Genomic DNA, 20,976 nt, shown 5'->3' on the forward strand with positions numbered 1-20,976 from the left:
CACCAGCATCGGTATCGCCTGGGAACTTGTTAGCAGCTAGTAGTAGTGTCTGCTGTGGGTGTGGACAGTGAGGAAGAATACACGGGTCAGGAAATTTCCATCCTTAATCTCTGGCCATGCTGTCCTACAGGGTGTGCGTGCATGCAGAGCTCGGACTAGTGGGGGGATAGTTTTAGGAAGCAGATTTGTCTTCTACGCCCACCCACTCATTCTTTCTGCGAGTCCTCTTATTTTTGAGGAAAAGAGGGAGTTTTGGTTTTAATATCATGGTTTTTTTTTTTAATTTTAGTGTTAAAAAAATGACCGAAGAAATTCACAAATACATTTTTTTTTAAAGATTTTATTTATTTATTCATGAGAGACAGAGAGAGAGAGAGAGGCAGAGACACAGGCAGAGGGAGAAGCAGGCTCCATGCAGGGAGCCCAACGTGAGACTCGATCCCAGGCCTCCAGGATCAGGCCCCCAGCTGAAGGCGGCGCTAAACCGCTGAGCCACCCCGGCTGCCCATAAACACGTTTTCATTACAAAAAGCCAGTCTCACATTACAGGAGCATACAGAACGGAAAAGAGCTCCCATCCCCCACCCCTCCTTCCCAGTATCTTTTTCCTCTCCACCCAGTGATAACCATCGCTGTTGCTGGTCTGGGGTGATTATACCAACTGACCTTCCCCTTGCTTTGTTTACTTGGAGATCATGCTCAATCAGGACGTAAGGATCAATTTCTTAAATGGAAAGTCTTGATTTTCTCGCCTTGGCGCCATGCTGACGTGGATCAAGGTGCGGAGAAAACCAGCCCACTCCCTCTCGTTACAAGCTGGCCTTCAAGTCTGGGAAGAAAATTTCTCTCCCCAGGATTCTCTTTGCAGGTACACCTGTTGCCCCTCCCAGGCTCCTCTGTGGGTGGTGCGGGACGGCAGAGAGAGCCCTGGGGGCAGGGCCTGGTCTCCAAAGCCCCCCCTGTTCTCAGGCCAGGGGAGGGGGCTGGAGGAGGCAAGCTGGGGAGCGGGTCTGTGTGCTCCCCCTGGAACATGGAGGGGCCTGGAGCCTCTTGTCTAGAAGAGATCTATCACAGTCACTGTGTGTTCTCGCAAATACATTCCCACTAGGAATAGGGACTGGCTGGCCAGGTGAGAAGGCTGGGAGGTCAAGAAGGCTGGGGTTGACTAGGGCCTTTGCACAGGTCCCTCCTCTTGTCTGGGTCTTGGTTTCCTCCTCTGTCACTCAGGGCTTGGAGCACCTGGTTCTGGTTTTGGCCTCAAGACCTGAGCCTGGTTTTGCATAGAGGCCTCTGTTCTAGGAGTGGGAAGCCACTGCTCCGTTCCCTCCCTCCCCTGCCACTTTCCCCTCTTCAGAGGTCTCCAGGGACCCCCTCAGGCCAGCTCCTTGGGCTGGCCATTCATAGAGCGCCTCCTTCCTGGCTGCGGTGGAAGGCACAGGCTTGCCTGGAGCCCTGCCAACCCATCCAGACCTCAGCTTCCCCGTCCGCTCCTCCACACCCATCCCTGGGGGATGTGCCAAGACCTCAGCTTCCATTTTAAAGCTGGCAGAGCTCCTCCAGGATTCCATGGCCATGAAGCCTACCCTCCCGGAGAGCTGTGCAAACTCTGCTTTGCTGAGCTTCAATTTCTACAACTCTGATGTGAGTGGCTCGAGGGAGCAGCAGAGCTCAGTGGTTAAGAGCAGGGACTCTGGGACCGGCTTCTCCTTTCTGCTGTCTCTGTGACCTTGGGCAAGTTCCTTAGCTTCTCGGCCTGTTTCTGTTGGGAGGCATAAGCCTGATGACAGCAAGTATATAGAGCACATGGGCAGCACTTGGCAGGTGTACAGTCGGTGCTATCAGGTGTTGGCTAAGCTCTCGTTTTGTCCTAGTTTGACGTTCAGAGGAGATTTCCTGGTCAGGCTGCAACGACTAGGAGCCTCAGCCTTCCAGCCCTAGATTTCTGAGATCTCCTGACTGGGCTCTGTTTCTTCTCACTCACCCGGTGTGGAGAGGCACATGCACCTGGGGTGGCCATGCCGCTTTTCCCGGGACGACACACTCAGAGTTGCTGGGGTGTTATGGACCGAGTGTCTGAGTCCAGCCCAAATTCATATGTTGACCCCCCCCCCCAATGTGATGGTAATTCAGAGGTTGGCACTTCGGGAAGGCGACTCGGCTTAGATGACGTCATGAGGGTGGAGCCCCCAGTGTCCTAAGAAGAGGAAGAGACGCACCACGTGAAGCCCCAGTGAGAAGGTGGCCATCTGCAAACCAGGAAGTGGGATGTCACCAGACACAGAATCTGCCGGCACCGTGATCCTGGGTGTGCCAGCCTCCAGATCGTGAGGAATAAATGTCTGTGGTTTAAGCTGTCCACTCTATGGCATTTGTTATGGCAGCCTGAGCAGACCAAGACACGGGGACTGTGGTCTGAGCCAGGACACAGGTGCACCTGCTACAAGGAACAGAGAGAAATAAAGTGGCACAGGTAAGGGCAGTCTGCCACCTGCCTGCCTGTTCCCCCAGAGGGATGAGGAGGACAGCGTCTTCCAGGATGGCCGGCTTCTTTTACCCTGGTTGTACTGGTAGGGTTGGGGAAATAGAGGGATTCAGAGATGGTAAAGGAGGGAGAAGGCCCCACCCACAATCCCTAGAGCCATAGTGTTGAATCCCAGTGCTGGAGGAGGCAGGGGGTAGGAGACAGAGGGGGAGGGGAATCTGAAGCCTTGGGCAGCCACCAGGCAGGTGGGTCCACACACATCTCTGTGGAGGGGCTGGAAACATCTCGGCTTTGAGCAGACTGAAGGGGATGTAGGTGTTCCCTGCCCCAGGGGTTGTGGGAGAGCTGGTCCCCTGGAGTCAGGCCTTGGATGTCAGGCAGCTCAGGGAAAGGTCTGAGGATGATGACCAACCAGTGAGTTCAGGACCCCAGAGGAAACACCAAGCTGTTAGAAGAGAACTAATTGATAAATTGGGCATCATTAAAAGTGAGACCATTTGGTCTGAGAAAGGCATCACCGTTAAGAGGATGAAAAGACAAGCCACAGATTGGGAGAAAATATTTGTCAGACACGTATCTGACAGAAGACTGGCATCCAGAACATACAAAGAACTCTTAAAACTCAATAATAAGAAGACAAACAATCCAAATTAAAAAAAAGAGTGGGCAAAAGATCTGAAGAGATACCTCATCAAAGAAGATAATCACATGACAAACCCATGAAGAGATGCTAAACACCACAGTCACGAGGAAATTGCAAATTAAAACAGCAATAAGACATCATCACTACACACTCATTAGAATGGATAAAATCCCAAACCATGACACCACCAAAAGCTGATGAGGATGTGAAGCCACAAGGATTCTCATTCATTTGATGAGAATGAAAAAGTACACAACCACTTCGGAAGAGCTTGGCTTTTTTTTTTTTTTTAACTAAATATACTTATACCATATTATGGGACAATTGTGCTCCTTAGTATTTACTCAAACAAGCTGAAAACATATGTCCACACAAAAACCAGCACATGAATGTTTGGACCAGCTTTATTCGTAATTTCCAGAAACTGGTGTCAACGAAGATGTCCTCAGTCGGTGAGCAAAGAAGCAATCAGGGCACACCAATAAATTAGAATATTATTTAGCAACAAAAGGAAATGAGCTGTGGAGCCCTGAAAACGAAACATAAATACATATTGCTAAGTGGATGAGCCAATCCGAAAAGGCTAGTTACTGTATGGTTCCAACTCTATGATATCCTAAAATATGCATAATTATGGAGGCAGCAAAAAGAACCACTGTCTGTCTGTCTAGTTAAGAAAAGAATAGTCTCCAGGTTGAATATATATTTGCCTATCCAGGAAATCCATTTCCTTCACAAATTGTGTTTCTCAGAAGCTTCTCCAACTTATCCAAATTGCCAAATTTATTGGTGAATTTACAATTATCCTTTCATTGTATTTTTAGCGTATGTAGGATCTGTAGAGATGGCTTTTTTTTTCAAGCATGATATTGATAATCTGTTCATTAGGGCCTTATCCACTAGTACATCGGTTTTCTAGTTCATAGATTTCTGCTTACACTTTTTTCTTCCCTTCTTTAGGATTTAGACCTTTCTTCTATATTTTTTTTTCTTTTTTTTTTTAATTTTTTTTTTTTATTTATGATAGTCACAGAGAGAGAGAGAGAGAGAGAGAGAGAGAGAGAGGCAGAGACACAGGCAGAGGGAGAAGCAGGCTCCATGCACCGGGAGCCCGATGTGGGATTCGATCCCGGGTCTCCAGGATCGCGCCCTGGGCCAAAGACAGGCGCCAAACCGCTGCGCCACCCAGGGATCCCTCTTCTATATTTTTGAGATGAATATACTCCCTTCGATGTCAATCATTTGAAATTTGATATTCCAGTTGTACTTGAGACAATGTGAATCCTGCGGCTGGGCAGTGTTCTATTTCAATGAGATCAAATGCATTAACTGTTGTCAGGATCCTCTATATCTCTATTATTTTTTTTGTCTATTTGTCTCTCAGATACTGAGACAGGTGTAATAAAGTCCTTCATTATGGTTATGGAGACATTAAATCTATCAATTTTTGCTCTATAGTTTAAAGTTATGTTATTGCATGCATACAGGTTTATGATTGTGATAGGTTTATGTTGGATTGACTCTTTGATCTTTATAAGATGTCCTTTTATTTTTTTAATAAATTTATTTTTTATTGGTGTTCAATTTGCCAACATATAGAATAACACCCAGTGCTCATCCCATCAAGTGCCCCCTTCAGTGCCCGTCACCCGGGCACCCCCACCCCCCGCCCACCTCCCCTTCCACCACCCCTAGTTCGTTTCCCAGAGTTAGGAGTCTCTCATGTTCTGTCTCCCTTTCTGATATTTCCCACTCATTTTTTCTCCCCTCCCCTTCATTCCCTTTCACTATAAAATGTCCTTTTAAAAAAATGCTTGTTGCCCTAAAATCTTTATCTGATATTAGTGTAATAACACCAGCTTTTGGGGTCAGGTTTGTTACTCTTTGGGTCAGGGTGTTACTCTTTTGATCCTTTTGTTTTCAGACTTTGTGTTCTTATAGCAAAGGTGTGTCTCTTGTGAGCAGCATATTAAAAAAAATCATTGGACAATTCTAGATTGAATTTTTTCCAGCACGCTAAAGATGTCATTTGTTTTCTGGCTTCCAATGTTTCTGTTGAGAAGGGAGCTCTCAATTTAATTGTTGATCCTTGGAAGATAAAGTATATGTTTCTTTTGTCTGTCTTTAGGATTTTCTCATTACCTTTTTCTCCCCCAGGAGTCTTACAATGAGAGTTTCTCAGCCCTTCCTTTTTTTTCATGACACTGATTTTTCTGGCGGAGTGCTAGTCAGGTTATCCTGTAGAATGTCCCACAGTCTGGGTTTGTCTGGTATCTTCCTCATGATCAGACTGGAGCTATGGGATTTGGGGAAGAAGAGCAGAAGTGAAATCCTCTTCTCATGTGATTTTGTTTTTATCCTGTGTGAGATTTACTAAGTTTATTGAATCTATGGATTGATATGCTGCATCCATTTGGGCCAATGGATTTTAGGCAGAGGAGACACCGTGCCAGTTCCAGGCCCAGGCCCTGGCCCTGGGAGGCATCCCACATCTCTGCTTACCCCTCTTGTGCTAGCATGCTGACCCAAGGTGCCTGTGAGACCCCCAGGGTAGACCTGAGCCCAACCTGCAGCTTGGAGCCAAGCTGCTCTGAGCCCCACCTGGATAGAGTGATCCCGGGATGTCCTGTAGGTGCATGAGCAAGAGTAAGGGACCACAGTTTCCATCCCCCGGGTGTTAGGCATGTTTTAGTCACTAGCTGGTGATAAGCTAGAGCATCTCATGGTCCCCCCCCCCCCCATCCCTGGGAGTTAGGCTGGCAGCTCAATGCTGACCTGCTCCTCCCAAGTCACAGGTGTGTTCCAACATCCTTTCTACCTTCACCTGCTCTTCTCCCTGTGAGCGAAGTCTAAGAACATCCCCACATCCAGAGTGCCAGCAATGAGCTTGCTTTCCTTCCTCTCAGCAACATGAGACTTGTGTGGAACAGCATCAGAGAACATTCTAGCACAAATAAATTTTCTATAGAGGGGAAAATCACAAAGAGATAAACAGAATAGTCCCCCAAGAACCTGTTTGCTGCTGTGTGGGAAGCAGTTTATGGGAACTTAAGCAACTAGCAGTTAATTGTCAGGTAGCAAAATAACCGTAGGTCAAGAGATACAAGACTAATAAAGTTTTATTTCAAAATAATATTAAATTTTTTTTGTTTATTCTTGGATATCTTGTTTATCATGTAGTAGCACGACCTTCTCACGCAACAAGAAAACCATGGAATGTATCTGGCAGACCGCTCCTCTCTGGAGTCTGGAGCAAGTGCAGATGGCAAGGACCGGGGAGGAACAGCGACACAGGGTAGGAGCTGGCTCCGTTTGCTCCTCTCCAGTAGTGAGTACTCTGGGCTAGGGTTTCAGGGGCTCCTGCAAGCACAGAACCTTTGGAGCCAAGTGAAGCAGGAGGAGTGGAAGGAGGGGCTCTGGGCCAGTTATAGTCATCTTTTTCCATGGCTTCTTTCTCCACCTGTACCGACTGCCCACATCCTGGTCCTCAGCCCTGCCCTCCCCGATATTACCCTATCCCTCATTTGCTTCCAGCTCCCCAACCACTCCAACCTGGCAGCTTTACATTTTTGGCTCTCACATCCTGTCACCCATGTCTCCCAGCCAGGCATGAAGCCCCTGGAGGCCAGGTTCTCAACCCACCCCTCTGGGATCTCACCCAGGCACCAGAATGATGCCAATGGACTTGTGGGCTGGGAGATTCCATATGCAATGTGCACCAACGTCAGGTGTGATGGGGCCCAACCTGGGTTGAGAAGTCGGTGAGGGCTGGGGGCACCCGTGCCAACCCCCCTCTTACCCTCGCCAAGGCCATTCCTCCTCCAAAGAGTAAAACTGACCACTCCTTGCCCCTCTTAGTCTTGGTCCTGCCTCAAGGATGAATAAAGAGCATCGGAGAGACGGTGAGAGTGTCCCAGCGCCAGGCAGGGGGAGTCGGCGCAGAAGGGCAAGGCCACTGATCTGTACCGAGCGAGTTCCAGCTACCAGCCAGCCACTGGGCCAGGTGCTTTGGAGACAATTTCAACCCCTCAAGGTCTTAGCACTGAGGAAGTAGAGACTCAGAGAAGCCAAATCACTTCCTTCTGGCTGTTTAGCTAGAAGGTAACCGAGCTGCTGTTGAATCTATGCCTGTCCTGTCTCCCAAAGCTGTCAGATCCAGAAAAGGTCTCCGGAGAGAATGTGTTCTGGGTCCTGACCGTAGACAGGTAAAATATTAGTGCTATTTTTCAAAGGATCCAGAGAACTTGTGAGAAAAAGAGAGAGAGAGAGAAAGAGAGAGAGAGAGACGGAAGGTACTGAAGGTCTGGGAAGAAATTCCCATTTTTGATTCTACCACCCGAACCCCAGATACAAAGGGTACCTGAAGACTTCGACAAAGTAAGGGGTGTCCTGGCCAAGGGTTGGAAGAGGAGCCTAAACCACCAGAGCACCAGAGCCTGAGATCTTTCTAGAAAGGATCCTAGACCACGCCAGTGGTCAAGGCCTTGGGAAGTCAGCTCATCCATCCCTCTCTTGTCTACTGTGAGTAATCTGAGGGGCCGTGTGGTGTCAGCCGCTGTCTCCCTAATGCCTGCGTCTTTCCTAAACAGCCCCAAGGGCCCAGAAACCTCCAGGCCGCTGTCCGCTGCAGGGCCCACAGCAGGACCTGATCCAACAGAGGGCCGTCCAGTTCTCCACAGGGAGCGGGACCCTAGTGGCCACCACGTGGGTTGGGTCTCCGAGGAGGCTGCCTGCGCAGGGCTTCCTGCCCTGGCTGCTGGTGAGGGCCCCCTTAGGGCAGAGCTCCGCTGAAGGTCATGATGGGCAGGCAGAGGAGGGAGCAGAGGTCGGGCGCCTCCTGGGCGGACAGGTCTGGGGACCTCTGGGGTTGGGGGTGGAGGCTGCTCTTCTCTGGCTTGTAGCAGGGTGAGACCTCACACCTGTGGGGCAGGCAGGAGTGAGGGCAGGTCCCCCCAATCCTGCAGCTCCATCCAGGGTTCTAGGGGGTGGCGCAGAAGTGGGCCCCCTCCCTGGGCTCCCCTTCCTACCGGACCACGCTCTGCAGGATCTTCCTCTCATCCTGGTCCAGGCACACGGCAAAGGGGCAGCCGTTGGAGCCGATGATCTGCACCTTGTCCACTTTGATCTGGGACGTGCTAATCTGGAAGCAAGGCCCTGTGGTCAGCCCCGATACCCGCCTCCCCCGCACCCCCTGGCCTCCACCCTCCCTGAGTCTGGAAGACACAAGTGCCCCCAGGAGAAGGCCCCGTGGTGAGGCTCCGGGTCCCTGACACCCAGGGTTCCCTCCAGAGCCTTTGCACACAGATACAACACCCCCCCCCCCCCCCCGGGCCTGCCTTCCTCCCTGGAGGCCACCGCACCCGCAGGTGTGCACCCCCACACCGCACCTCTGCTGCCTCCCCTCCCCACCCTGTACACACACACGTGCCAGGGTCTCCCAAAGCCCTGGCTGCAGGGAGAGGGGAGTCCTTACCTGGTTGAAGCCCTTCTTGGACTTAGGGTTCTGTCTTTTCACCACTTCGGTCAGATTTAGCGTCAGAGCCTCGGTGCTGGAGTCTGAGGTGCAGGGGGGGGCTCAGCTTGGGGGCAGGGCCCCTCCCCGTGGGCACCCCCCCTGCACCCCACCACCCCCGATCGCCCCCTGTGCCCTTGTGCCCTTGTGCCCCTGCTCCTCCACCTACACCCCATCGCCCCTGCTCCCCCACCCTTCTGCGCTGCCCCCCTGCGCCCTACCCCAACGCCCACCTGCACCCCCCCCAGCTGCCCATCACTCACCTGCGCCCTCGCCCCTCCCCGCTCACCCTACCTGCGCCCCACTCCCCTATCGCCCACCCACTCCCCCCCCCCCTCACCTAGCTCCTCCTGCTTCCGGCAGGCTTTGTTCAGGGTGATGGATGTGCACACCTTCTCCATGTTACTCCAGCGGCTTCGTCCACTGATGGCTCCCTGAAAATGCAGCTGAGCCAGACCCTCTCAGCCAGGGAGGGGAGCCCCAGACCCGAGGGCAGGCGGGCGGGTAACAGGGAGCTGCAGCAGGCAGCCCCCCCCGGGGAAGCTCTCACCCATTCAGCAGCATCTGCTAGCTTCTGCTCCAAGAGCCCTCCAACCTCCAGACCCCCATAGGGACCTTGATGACTCCAGGGAGCATGTTAGGTCCCTGGCCTGGCCCACGGTTAGCAGGCCACAGGGGCACTGAGCCCTCTGCTGTGATTGTGGGCACCCCTCCCACCCTCGCCTCATAAACCCTCTTCTGCCCACTTCTGACACGGGTCCCACGTCCCAGGCACCCAGCCAGGCACAGCAGCCCAGCGGACCCTGGGCTCCCCCTCACTCTGCCTCTGGGAACCTCGCCCTTGTCCCACTCACCCTCAGCCCTGCAGCCAGGCCCTTACTCCATGTGGGAGCTGCTGAGCACACCCAGGTGAGGGGGAGAGAACACTGGGGTTGGAGGGATGCTTTGGAGGTTGAGGGGGAAGAAGGATGTCCACTCTCTCCCCTCTGTCCAGGGGGCCTGCTGCCATACATGGGGGGCCGACTCTGGGTGAGGAAGGGTCAGGAGCAGGCCCCGGACAGACACGCATCCCAGCGCCAGCCTCACCTTGCTGTAAATAATCTGTAGTGTTAGAGGGACAGCCTCGCGGTCCCCATCGATGCCCAGACGCTTGCTGCCAGGACCTGTACCACACAGACAGATCTTCACTCCCTGTCATTGCCGGCCCCCCCTCCCGGACCCTAGAGCCTCCCCCCCCAAGACCCCATCTCCCCTGGGCTCAGGCAGTGCGCACCCGAAGCCTTGATGGCACGTGTGGCAGCAGAGTGACCCAGCTCCAGGGAGTGGATGAAGATCTCTGTCATCTTCTCCCCGGTGATGAAAGTCAGCTGCAGAGGGCAAGAGCTGGCATCAGTGGGGGCTTCTGTAGCATGAGGCTACTGGCTGCGGGGGTCTGGGGAGCACTGCTGGAGGTGCTGCCCAAAGCAGGGGGGTGGGCTGGGGTGCGGTGGGGGTCCTCACCTCCGTCTGATAGACCTGCAGCAGCACCGGCCGGGCAGCGAAGCGGCAGTAGTAGAGCAGCATGTCCGCCAGGATGGGCAGCTGGGCAGAGGAGCCCTCCAGGGGCCGGGACTCGGCCTTCAGAGACTGCTAAGGGCGGGAGGCAGAGCTGAGTCAGAGGGACAGGTGGCCAGCGAGCGAGCAAGGGAAACGATGTGAAGAGACAGGTGTGCACACGCACACCCACCCAGAGAAGAGGGAGACGGAGGCAGACACAGCCAGGGAAGGGGTGAAAGCAGGACACAGAATGGTCAGGGGAGGCCCTGTAGCCCAATCTCTGCAGCGCCCTTACCGGACACCCGGCCCACTGGGGAGGGCCCTGGACGAGCTGGACAAAGCCAGGAAGTGAGGACAGGGAGGGGACTGAACACTCAGGACCGTCCTAATCACTGCCCTCAATTTGGACTCAGTCTTGCTTCTCACCCGCCCTCCCTGCTCCTTCATGGAGGCCTCAAGCTGGATTCCCCAAAACCAGGGTCTTCAGAGAATGCTCTGTGACTGCAGCCTGTGCCCCCCACCTCCCTGCCCTGCAGGGGCCGCTTACTTGGCACAGGACTTCAGGGGGCAGGTGCATGAGGCCTAGTACGTTGCGCTCATACCAGGGGTCGAGCATGCCGAGGTAGTGGGAGATATCATTGGTGCTCTCCAGCTCCTGGGCCAAGGGACAAGAGTCATTCTAGTCCCCGGGGCCCCGGACAGCATCTGCAGCAACCACAGCTCCTCCCCACCCTGAGAGATGCCTGCCAACTTCTAGGTGGTATCACATGGCACACTGCCACCCCCAAGTACAGGGCAGGGGCTCTCCTGGGAGCGGGGCTCAAGCAGGGGAAGGCACCCCACAGACACAGACTGCTCTTGGCAACTTCTCACTGGCCCCCTTGGGGTGTCTGAACCCACTCCCACTACATTTGGTCCAGGGCTGGGGACATACCGCAGGGCTAGGGTGCTTTGGGGAGTCCGTGGGGAGTGGGGGCGCCTGGCTTGCAGGAGCAGGGCAGGTGCTGGAGCCAGTCCCATGGCTTCGCTTCATGGGTACGTAGAAAAATTGAAGCTTGAAGAACCGTGTGAGGAGTGGGCGATTGTTCTCCAGCCGCCTGGTAAGAAGAGGGCGAGGACAAGAGAGTGCTGTGGTCCCCGTCAGCCCACAACCTGCCACCCAAGGCTGGGCGTCACCCCTCCCTGCCCCCCAGTCCGGCTCTTACCGCAGCTTGCTGTATGCCCGAGCCACCTTCCCCGAGATGCGATCAGAGCCGAAGACCACAACGCGCAGCGTGGACGCCTTGGGGTCCTCATCCCCGCTGAGGAAGGGGCGGCGGCGCTGGTGGCGCGAGGCGGGGGCCAGGAGCCAGCTGGGCAGCTGGGTGCTGAGCTTGGGCTGGGGCAGCGAGCGGGAGCGCTGGGCCCGCGCGGGGGGCATTCCCAGGCCGTCCAGGGGGCTGCAGAGGCTCCCCGCCCGCCGCAGGGGCAGGGCTGTGTCCGCGCCCCCCTCGGGGCCCCGGGAGTCCCTCCGCAGCACCAGCTGGCTGGTGCTCTTGAAGAGTTTATAGATCCTGTTGAACTTCTGCCCCGGCCTGCGGTGGCCCCAGTGCTCCTGGCTGCCAGGGCTCGCGGGCCACTCGGAGGAGCTCTCCTCGCTGTCCTCCATGTAGCCGCTGTCCACGCCATCCGACAGGCCCGAGACGAACGAGGTCAGCAGCTGGCGGGAGAGGGCAGGCCCTGAAGCCTGGGGTGAGCTGAGGGACAGGGTTGAGTCATGGAAGACCGCCGAGCCGGTGGAGAGCACCGAATCCCTCTGGGCACAGTGCCCATCCGTTTCCAAGTCCTCCTCCTCCTCTTCCTCCTCCTCCTCCTCCTCCTGCTCATCGTCCCCCAGGATCCCTGGCTGGAGCAGCTCCTGTTCCTTGAGCAGGATTTCCTGCAGGATGTCTACAGGGAAGCAACGGGAGGCATAATCTAGATTTTTTTTTTTTTTTAGATTTTATTTATTTATTCATGAGAGACACAGGGAGAGAGGCAGAGACATAGGCAGAGGGAGAAGCCCCTCCCTGCGGGAAACTGGATAAGGGACTTGATACCAGGATCACGCCCTGGGCCGAAGGCAGACACTCAATCACTGAGTGATTGAATTCAAAAGAAAAAAAAGAGAAAGAATTCTTTCTTTCTTTCAGACACCAGGTGCCCCTGGGTATCTGGGTCCTTGAAACCCCTCTTGCACACCCTCAGGACAGGCGACAGGCTCAGACAGACCAGCCCAGAGGAGGAGGAGAGGGTGGAAGGAGGGTGAAGTCCAGCCCAGGGCTTGAGCACTGCCCCCTGCTCTGCTTAGAGCTGCCTGGGGCGGGGGGGGGGGGGGGGGGGGGGGGGGGGGCTGCACAGACCCAGGACAGGGAGCTGCCGGGGGGGTGGGGGGGGTGCTGCGGGGTGGGTGCTACTAGGGCCCCAGCCAGCTGCTTACCAAAGCTGTCCTGGTTCCAGCTGTAGGTGTGGCACCTGGCGACAGGGATGGGGATGGTGCGGAGCTGGCCAGGTTTGGCAGTGTCTGTACAAACACAGGGACAGGAGATGAGGGCTGGAAGGGTCTCATAGAAGAGACTAGTGCCAGGCACACCGTGGGCCAGCTGAGGCTGAGGGGGGAAGCCGGCTGGCCCCCAGCTAGCGCTGTCTTTCCCTGTTCCCACAGGGGTGGCCACCTGATGGAGAGCCAACCCTGACAGTGTAGGCTGGCTGAAACCAGCCCTTGGGGCTGGTTGGGGCATGGGGATGAAGGGAGCCTGGGTCCCCCAAGGGCTGCATGGGGCAGAACTGCTGTTCTGCCTTGGACTGCTCACCTGGGGGCTGGAACAGGCCCCGGTGAGGATGCACCCCGCTCTCCCAAGAGCCTTACCTAAGACACCGGGGAAGCCAGCTTTCTCTCCTACTGCCTGCAGCTTGGTCCTGAGCCACTGCCGGGCCTCAGCTGCATCCCCAATGCCCGAGGCCAGCTCCTGAGCTTCTGCAGTCTCCGTGAAGATGTCCTCAAGCTCGGCCAGGCTCTTGGACTGAAAACCCAGGAGGAGACAGGCTTGCTCCCGAACCCTCGGGCTCCTAGGGTCCCCCCGATGGCCGCAGTGGCCAATCTCCTCCCCTGCCTAGTCACCCACATCCACCCAGAATGGGCCAGGGAGCCAGGCCTCCTCCTGGGGCCCCTCTTCTCAGGAAACGGTCACAAGAGAAAGGCCCAGAGCCAGAGCACTGCTGTGGTGAAGGGGGGTGGGGGTGCTTCAGAGCTCCCCACTACAGCCCAGAGAGGGGAAGACACTGCCCAGGGCCACACAGCTGACCAGTCACATAGCCGGGGCTACAAGTCAGGTCTTCCAGCTTCCCTCTAGAGCTCATTCCTAGGCGACCCTGCACGCGCCACTGCAGCACCAAGATGCAGCCAGAGAGGGACTCAAGCTCTGTCTGAAGGGGGTGATGGTGAGCCCCAGGGGCCCAAGCACATACCTGCAGCCTGCAGTGCAGCCCTGGCAGGTCACAGTGGGCCCCAAAGGTGGCCTGGAAGGCGTGCAAGAGCAGGGTGGTGTAGGCGCTATGGGGCGAGTGCCCAGGCGTGCTCAGCTTGTTGGCCACCGCGAGGAACTCGGCTTGGACCTCCACTGGATTCAGCAACAGCACGGTGCTGGGGACACAGAGGACAAGCTATGGGGGTGCAGACAGTGCAGCCATACCCCTAACATCTGGCGCAGGGGCCGCAGGGGGCGCAGGGGGCATGGGGGTTGCAGGGACCCCAGTCCCAAGTGCAAAGCCTATGGTCTCCTCATGAGTATTTTCCAGCCAGCATTTTCAAAGACTTTTTGAAACTGGAACTTCACTGTCACAAAATAAATTGCACCTTCAGTTTCCCATCAGCATATTTCCTACAGGACGTGGGAATGGACGAGAGATGAGCCATGAGGGATGCGTCCTGGGGGAGGTGGCTGGGAGTCAGGTGCTTGTTTCGCAGGGGCGGCTTGTTTCGCTTGCAGCCTGGCCCAGAGGTTTGGTGGGGGGGCAGGTCAGGGCTGCCTGTGAGCCCCAGGCTCCCAGGACACGCCTTTTCTGACCCTCGAAAGCCATCACCCTGGGTCGCGCAGGGCCAAGTGTAGAGCGGGTGCCCGGCCCTATCTTCTCCCTGCCACCCTTTACGTTCTGTTTATCATGGAAAATTTCAGATGGACCCAGATGTTAAGAGAATCATGACCCCCCCCTCACACCCTGCAAGGTGTCGATGGCTCAGTTAACAGTTAACCACACACGACTGTTCTCACTTCGCCCACAGCAGCCCTCAGTTGCTATGTTTTCTCGAAGTGTGTTTGAGACATCACAACATCCCAGTGGTAGAGGCCTCGGGTGAGCTGCTTGAACAGCTCCTGCCCTGTCCCAGGTCCGGCAGAGAAGCACCCTGCAGGTGGCCTTCCCCGTCAGCCCCTGCAGAAGGCTGCCCCAGATCACCAGGTCGGGGTGCAGGGAGTGGACGAAAGGGCCCGGGCCTGAGTCCCCACACTCTAGGAGGGCAATGAATGCTAATCTCTCCATGTGTCAGAGAAATGGGGGGGCCTGCACGGGGTTCCCTGCCCCAGCTGCTCTCCCTGCCTGGGCGCTTGCTCACAACCTCCACTGACACGTGAGGGGCTCCACTGTGCAGCGGGATTCGACCAGCAGATGTGCGGCCTCACCTTGCACACTTTCTCTGCACCTGTGTTCCCACCTCCAGACGACCTGAGTGGGACCCTCTCCTCTGTTCCTGCCCCCTCTGCTCCCCCCTCTGTTCCTGCCCCCTCTGCTCACCCTCTGTACCTCAGATCTGACAAATACCTTTCTCGTGGGGCTCCCGTGGAACTTGAATGCTAGCTACCATGATGCTTACAGCAATGCCCAGAGCTTGGTACATGCACAGGAACTGATTATTGGTGGGTGAGTGGTGATTAGTTGCTGTCTACCTGCCTTAGCCCCCCACCCCTCTCAAAGAGTCATCCTCACTCACTAACCTCAAGCATTTTTGTACCCTTTCTGCCTCTCTCAAAGTCTGCCGCAGGCTTTTTTGTTGGATATGACATTGAAGGAATTTTGCAGTGAACCCCGTTGGGGGGCTGAGGATGGGGTGGGAGGGGGTGGGGAAGGGGGCAGCTGTAGCTTCTGAACTGTTGGAAACCAGGGTCTCTGGACCCCTAGTGTCCAGGTGAGGTGGCCCCACACACTTGGCAGGCTGGGACCCAGAAGTAGGTAACACAGTTGATTTGGGTGATCACAACCAGCACTGCCTTTTAAATGAAATAGGCTAGGATGGATGGAGCCCATCCTATGGGCATAGGGGTGAGTTTCAATTTCTAAAACTCATTTCAGGGGCACTTGGAAGGCTCAATGGTTGAGCGTCTGCCTTTGGCTTAGGTCATGATCCTGGGATCAAGTCCCACATCGGGCTCCTCGCAGGGAGCCTGCTCCTCCCTCTGCCTGTGTCTCTGCCTCTCAGTCTGTATCTCTCATGATTAAATAAATAAAATCTTTAAAAGAAAAAAACTCATTTCAGTTCTGTGTGTGTATGTGTGTGTGTACAGCAGACTTTCATAAAAAATGCTTTGTTTAGGAGCACCTGGCTGGCTTAGTCATGTGTGGAGCACGCCACTCTGGATTTCATGGTCATGAGTTTGAGATTACTTAAAAATAAAATAAAATAAAATGCTTTTCTTTTTCTTTCTTTCTTTCTTTTTTTTTTTTTTTTTTTTACCGTAGGCCCCCATCAAAAAAAGTTTGGAAGAGGCAAAAAGACATCATAGAAACCTTGTGAGCCTTTGAGTAAAACTGGGCTTTAAATCCTGGCTCAGACACTTATTAGCTGTGTGACCTTCAGGAAGTTATTTGGCCTCTCTGACCTTCAGTCTCCCCCACATGAAAAGTGGGGGTGAAGCGAGGTGACATGTGCCCAGCACCTGGCATGATCCATGTGGGTGCTTTTTAACATCTGCTCTGTTTTTAAGTCTCAGAGCCATTTAAAAATAGGAGGAAAGCCCCTCAACCCAGAGAAACAGCACTATGTACAAAAGCATTGTCAGAAAAAAAAAAAAAAAAGCATTGTCAGCTAATCCAAGGGGCTCTTGGTCCTCTCGAAGACTATTTGTGGGTGGCTGGGGCAAGGGGTGTGTGTGTGTGTATGAGTGTGTAAATGTGTGTGTGCAGTGGAGGGGAAGCCAGATGCACAGCTGGGGAGGACGGTGTGGGCGTGGGGAACCCCCCCTCGAGAGTACTCACACGGTAGAGCTGCGGTGACTTCTGATGGGCAGGCCCTGCTCCGCCCTCACCAGTCGCTGGTAGGAGATTCCTGTTGTCAAAAGAAAGGAGAGTTGGTAGGTTTAATCTGTGCCTTCAGCAGATGGCCTGGGGCCTAGCTGTAGCCCCAGGATGAGGCTCAGGCGCTGGGAGGAGGCTCGGGTGCCGGAGGCTCCTCCCAGACCATGGCCAGCCTGCTGCCACCCTGTGGTTCCCTGGCCACCTCAAGAGGCACAGACCGCCCCCCCAACCAAGGGTGTGCGGGCGAGGGCGGGGGTCCCCCAGCTCAGTCTCCATGGGCCCTCCGTGCCTCTGCCCGGCCTCCCACAGACTCTTGGGGGCAGCCGGGCCTCCCTGGTGCTGTGCCTCTCCAGACTGAGCCCTGCCTCTGCCCATGGGGCATCCTGCCCAACCCTGCCCCAGCCTTTCTCTCCAGCCTCCAAGAAACCAAACCAGCCCAAAGTCTCTGCTTTTCTCCTGCAGCGTGGCTCAGGTCTGCGACTGGAACACAGCCTCAACAGTACGGATTCAGCTGTGCGCCCACCATGGTGTGACTAAACAACAGAAGACTAGCAGCGGGGGCTGGGCCTTGGGCGGAGGGGGCGGGCAGCCTCAAGGGGCTCCAGACAGGGGGCAAAGCCACCCAGGAGAGGGCGTGGGCTGGGAGCAGGAAGGCCACGACCCAGGTCAGAGAGGGCTGTAAAAGGAAAGGCCTTGACTTATGTCTGGTCAATGGCAACAAATAAATAAAACAGCTTATACTGTTCTAATTTAGGGTCTAATTGCTTTGATTTGGGGGCCTTTTGTGTGATGTTTCTCTTATGTAATGTCCCACGCTTACAAGTTAATACTAATGTCTGTTCCGGTAGGAAAGTCCCTGAAACTGTGAAAGGCTACGGGGACCTGGGACACCATCTGGTGGCCGCTGACATTCATGACAGAAGGAAGCTCCCCTCCTTGCCCCCTCCTGCGAGACCCCCCTCCTCCTGGTGAAATGCTATGCTGCAGACAGGGTCACCCCACCCCCACCCTGCACCCCCAGGCCCCCTGACCTCAGAACACAAAGACAAGTACAGGCCCCTCTTGACTCTTCTGCATACATTCCTTTTACTAGGTACGGAAGTCCAGAGGCCCTGCCTGGACCCACAGGCCCCTGAGCAACACCAGCCTTGTTCACCCAGGTCATCTTCTGCCCTTGTTTAAAGGTATGACCAGATGCGGTCACTCTGCGTGGATGATGTTTGGCGGTTAGTGCCTGTGCCAAGAAGCCCAGCCTTAAGTGTGTGGAAATCCCAATGTGAGATGAGGCCGTGTTGCTTTTTCAGGGTCTGTGATTCACGTGGGCTCCCGGTGGACAGATGGAGAGCCTCATCTCCATCACACCTGGACACACACCCCTGGATTTCACATGCAGGGGGTTGCTGGGCGGTATGTCCCTGCCCCCGTCTCTGGGGTCCTGGGTTCGGGAGGGACTGGGGATGTGGGCCACGTGACGTAGGCACAGCCTTCAGCGTGAGTGTGTGGAGGGAGGAAGGATGAAACAGAAGGCTGGGGTGGATGTCGGGGGGGCAGGGAGATGGGGAGGGTGGGAAGGGATGTGGCCGTGGCCTGGGCCTGGACAGGAGGCCGGAGGAAACCATTGCACAGAGGGCATTCAGTTCTGTGAATAATCAGGCTGATGGCAAATAGGGACACATGCTACTGGGTACAAGTACAGTGACCCTGTGGAAACACCTGCAAGATGACCCCCAGCTTTGCAGAGCCACCAGGGTGGGGGGAGTGAAGTGACACCTGCCACCCCAGCTCCTTCACAGCCCTGGCCATTGTCGCCCCAACAGGACCAGGCCACTATTCCTAGCGGGCAGAGACCTGTGAGCATCCACCCAGCGCCCATCCCCCTTCTTCACCAAAGGGACCCCTTGCACAGGATGATAGGTCATATTTCTCGGCCTCCCTTGCAGGGGTTGGGTGGGGCTTCTGGAGGACTCCTTTCTGCAACCCACTTTCCTCCTGTCTGTTAACAGGAGTGGCACCATGACGGCCAGAGCTCCTGCAGCCATTAGACCACAAAGTGGCATCGAGGACGATGTTTCCTGCTAAGGACAGTGAAGCAGAAAGAAGGGAGAAGGCTGGTCTGGAATGTTCATGCCAACCTTGGACTGCCTTCCAATGGAATTTTTTTTTTAATGTAAGAAAAAAAACCCCTATGGGTTTCCACCAGTTTATGCTGGGGTTTCTGTTATGTGCTGCCAGCATGCTCCTGAATCAGCCCCTGATTTCTGGAACAGCGGCTCCCCGCTCCTTTCCTAACTACATCTCCCCCTGCGGCACTATGATACGAGAAACACACCTGTGGTCGTAATGTCATCTTTTAGTTCCAGGATCCCATCCAGGGTCCCACACTGCATGGACTTATTTCTCCTTCGCCTCCTCTGCCTGTAACGCTTCCTCAGTCTGCCCTGGTCTCCTGTGATCCTGACACCAGAGTCCTGATGGGTTATGGCAAAATGTCCCTTGATTTGGGGTGTTCCACATTGTGCCAGGAATGGAGTGAGGCAAGAATCTTCGACAAGGATACCAGAGAAGTGACGTTGTGTTGCTTCTCATCACTGTTTCTCAGTCATAAAAATCTCTTTCTCTGACATTGTGCCATCAAATACGCAAATTTTTAAAACGTTCTCTGTATTTTTTTTAAAGACAGACCACTTTTGGTCAATTATAATGAAGACTGCAAAAGGCAGGGAATGGATTTCAATTACAATGGTTTCCCTTGCCACCTGCGTCCCTCACTTTGGGTTCTTCTCCCAGTGGGACTTGCCAATGGCATCTTAAATAGGAGGTAGTCTATGTAACTGAGCTCTTACTCCATGGGGTCTGCATGAACTCTGGGTAGTTGCTGTCTGGACTGAACCAGGTCTTGGGACCTCAGTCAGTGCCTGGAAAGGTAGAGAACTGGTTTTTGTTTGGGCTGCAGGGGCGAGGGGGTGGATCTATGCACTTGGTGTGAGAGCATTGAGTAAAAGCTCCTACTTGCTAGTCAGTGATGTTTGACTTTTCTTCGAGGGATCTGCACCTTTCATTCCATCAGAGGCCAAAAAAAACAAAAGTATGAAATGCAAATGTCTATGGTCAGTAATGTCCTAAAAGGAACTGAGGGCCACTAGAGAATATCCAGAATTCACCTGCCACCAGCTGATGGGCAAATGTAACCAAAGCCGGGCTTGCATCTGCTTTGACAGGTCCAAGGGCTAAAGGCACCAAGGGAAAGGAAGAGTGACAGACAGACTGCCCAGGGCAGAGGGTGCTTACAAAATGCCAGTGAGGACAGCCCCAGGTTTTCCCGACACGCACAACTGCCAGCCTATTGTCTCTTGGGGGAAGAGCTCAGTACAAATGTGACAATACGTTTCTGGAGTCAAAGAATATGGCTCGTGGGGGCTCACACAGACGTCGGCTCAAGAGGGAGAGCTCTTGGCAGCTCTGTGAGTCTGGACAAGCTCACAGGTTCATCCTCTGGAGGATGGGAAGGAATATTACTAAGCACCCGGAGTGAGGGGTGTCCTGAGGACGGATGAGTCAAGGCACGGTGAGCACACGGTAGATGCAAGCATCAGCCTCGGCATCCCCAACAGTGACAGTCCTGCTTGTGACAGGGAGGCTCGGAGAGCTTATGTAACCTGTCCAAGGTCGCTGGCTAGGAAGTGACAAGGCACAGGTCACACAACGGCCTGTGTTCCCACCCACTTACGCCCCATGGGCAAGACACATGACACCTGTCTGGGTCTCAGTTTTCCCAGCCGTGGAATGGGAAGACTATTGCTGTTCCCTCTGCTCCAGGGGTCTGAGGTCTGAGGAGAGGCAGCCAGTGTGTGCTTCAGCATCAGCACAGTGACTCCCGGGTGACACCCACTGTCACCCCTCAGGATTACGGGGCACATTCTTTGCAGCCAAGTGTTGTGGTCTACACAGCCATGCGGGGGCTTGGAGTCAATACTCAACAAACATGTGGGTTGAACCCAAGAGGGCTGTGGTGGGCAAGAGCCAGTAGACTGACGTGACGTTTCCTGCCACCCCCGGACCAGAGGGGGTGGACCACCGTGTTGGGGTGGAGTCAGGAAGAAGGGGGGCGGGCAAAGGCTTGATAACATGCCCACTTCCTCTGCCACCCGGCCACATCAAAGGGGGGTAAACTGTTTCGCTCATCGCCATGACAACCGGCTCCCCAGGGCTCCATGGGTGGAAGGCCCAGCTCCCCAGGTCCCTTGTCATCCTCTCCCCATGACCTTGTCAGGACCTGTCTCTTGGGCTACTGCTGCCCAATCCCAACCACTGCCCCCAGCAATGTGAAATCCTCGGCAGCTGGCCTTAACCTTCACATGGCCCCGAGAGGGAGGCATCATCATACTCCCATTTTACAGATGAGGAAAAAAAAGAAAAGCTTCTTTGCCGAAGGCCCCACAGCTCTGGGATTTGAGGCCAGCACAGCCTCAGACCAAGTACCAGTAACCACTAAGTGAT

General features: G+C 54.9%; 1 protein-coding gene across 10 annotated transcripts in view; it reads right to left on the reverse strand.

The window, feature by feature from the left end:
• Positions 1–3,410: 3,410 nt before the first annotated feature.
• Positions 3,411–20,976, reverse strand: part of PIK3R5 (phosphoinositide-3-kinase regulatory subunit 5) — a 70,825-nt gene continuing 53,259 nt past the window's right edge. For 8 of the 10 annotated variants that reach the window (XM_041772435.1, XM_041772437.1, XM_041772441.1 and 5 more), the window contains 16 exons: positions 16,441–16,510; positions 13,660–13,834; positions 13,061–13,214; positions 12,632–12,715; positions 11,379–12,102; positions 11,108–11,270; positions 10,721–10,828; positions 10,138–10,266; positions 9,911–10,004; positions 9,724–9,800; positions 8,978–9,071; positions 8,599–8,681; positions 8,153–8,265; positions 5,901–8,044; positions 5,268–5,421; positions 3,412–3,654 (listed from right to left, as the gene is read on the reverse strand). In XM_041772435.1, coding sequence (XP_041628369.1) covers positions 7,897–8,044; positions 8,153–8,265; positions 8,599–8,681; positions 8,978–9,071; positions 9,724–9,800; positions 9,911–10,004; positions 10,138–10,266; positions 10,721–10,828; positions 11,108–11,270; positions 11,379–12,102; positions 12,632–12,715; positions 13,061–13,214; positions 13,660–13,834; positions 16,441–16,510 — 2,216 coding nt within the window. In that variant the 3' untranslated portion in view covers positions 3,412–3,654; positions 5,268–5,421; positions 5,901–7,896. Of the gene's footprint in view, positions 3,655–5,267; positions 5,422–5,900; positions 8,045–8,152; positions 8,266–8,598; positions 8,682–8,977; positions 9,072–9,723; positions 9,801–9,910; positions 10,005–10,137; positions 10,267–10,720; positions 10,829–11,107; positions 11,271–11,378; positions 12,103–12,631; positions 12,716–13,060; positions 13,215–13,659; positions 13,835–16,440; positions 16,511–20,976 lie in introns of all 10 variants that reach the window. The other 2 variants (XM_041772443.1, XM_041772438.1) reach the window with 2 other exon arrangements.

Source organism: Vulpes lagopus, chromosome 10 (genome assembly GCF_018345385.1).
Source record: "Vulpes lagopus strain Blue_001 chromosome 10, ASM1834538v1, whole genome shotgun sequence".
Taxonomy (NCBI): Eukaryota; Metazoa; Chordata; class Mammalia; order Carnivora; family Canidae; genus Vulpes; species Vulpes lagopus.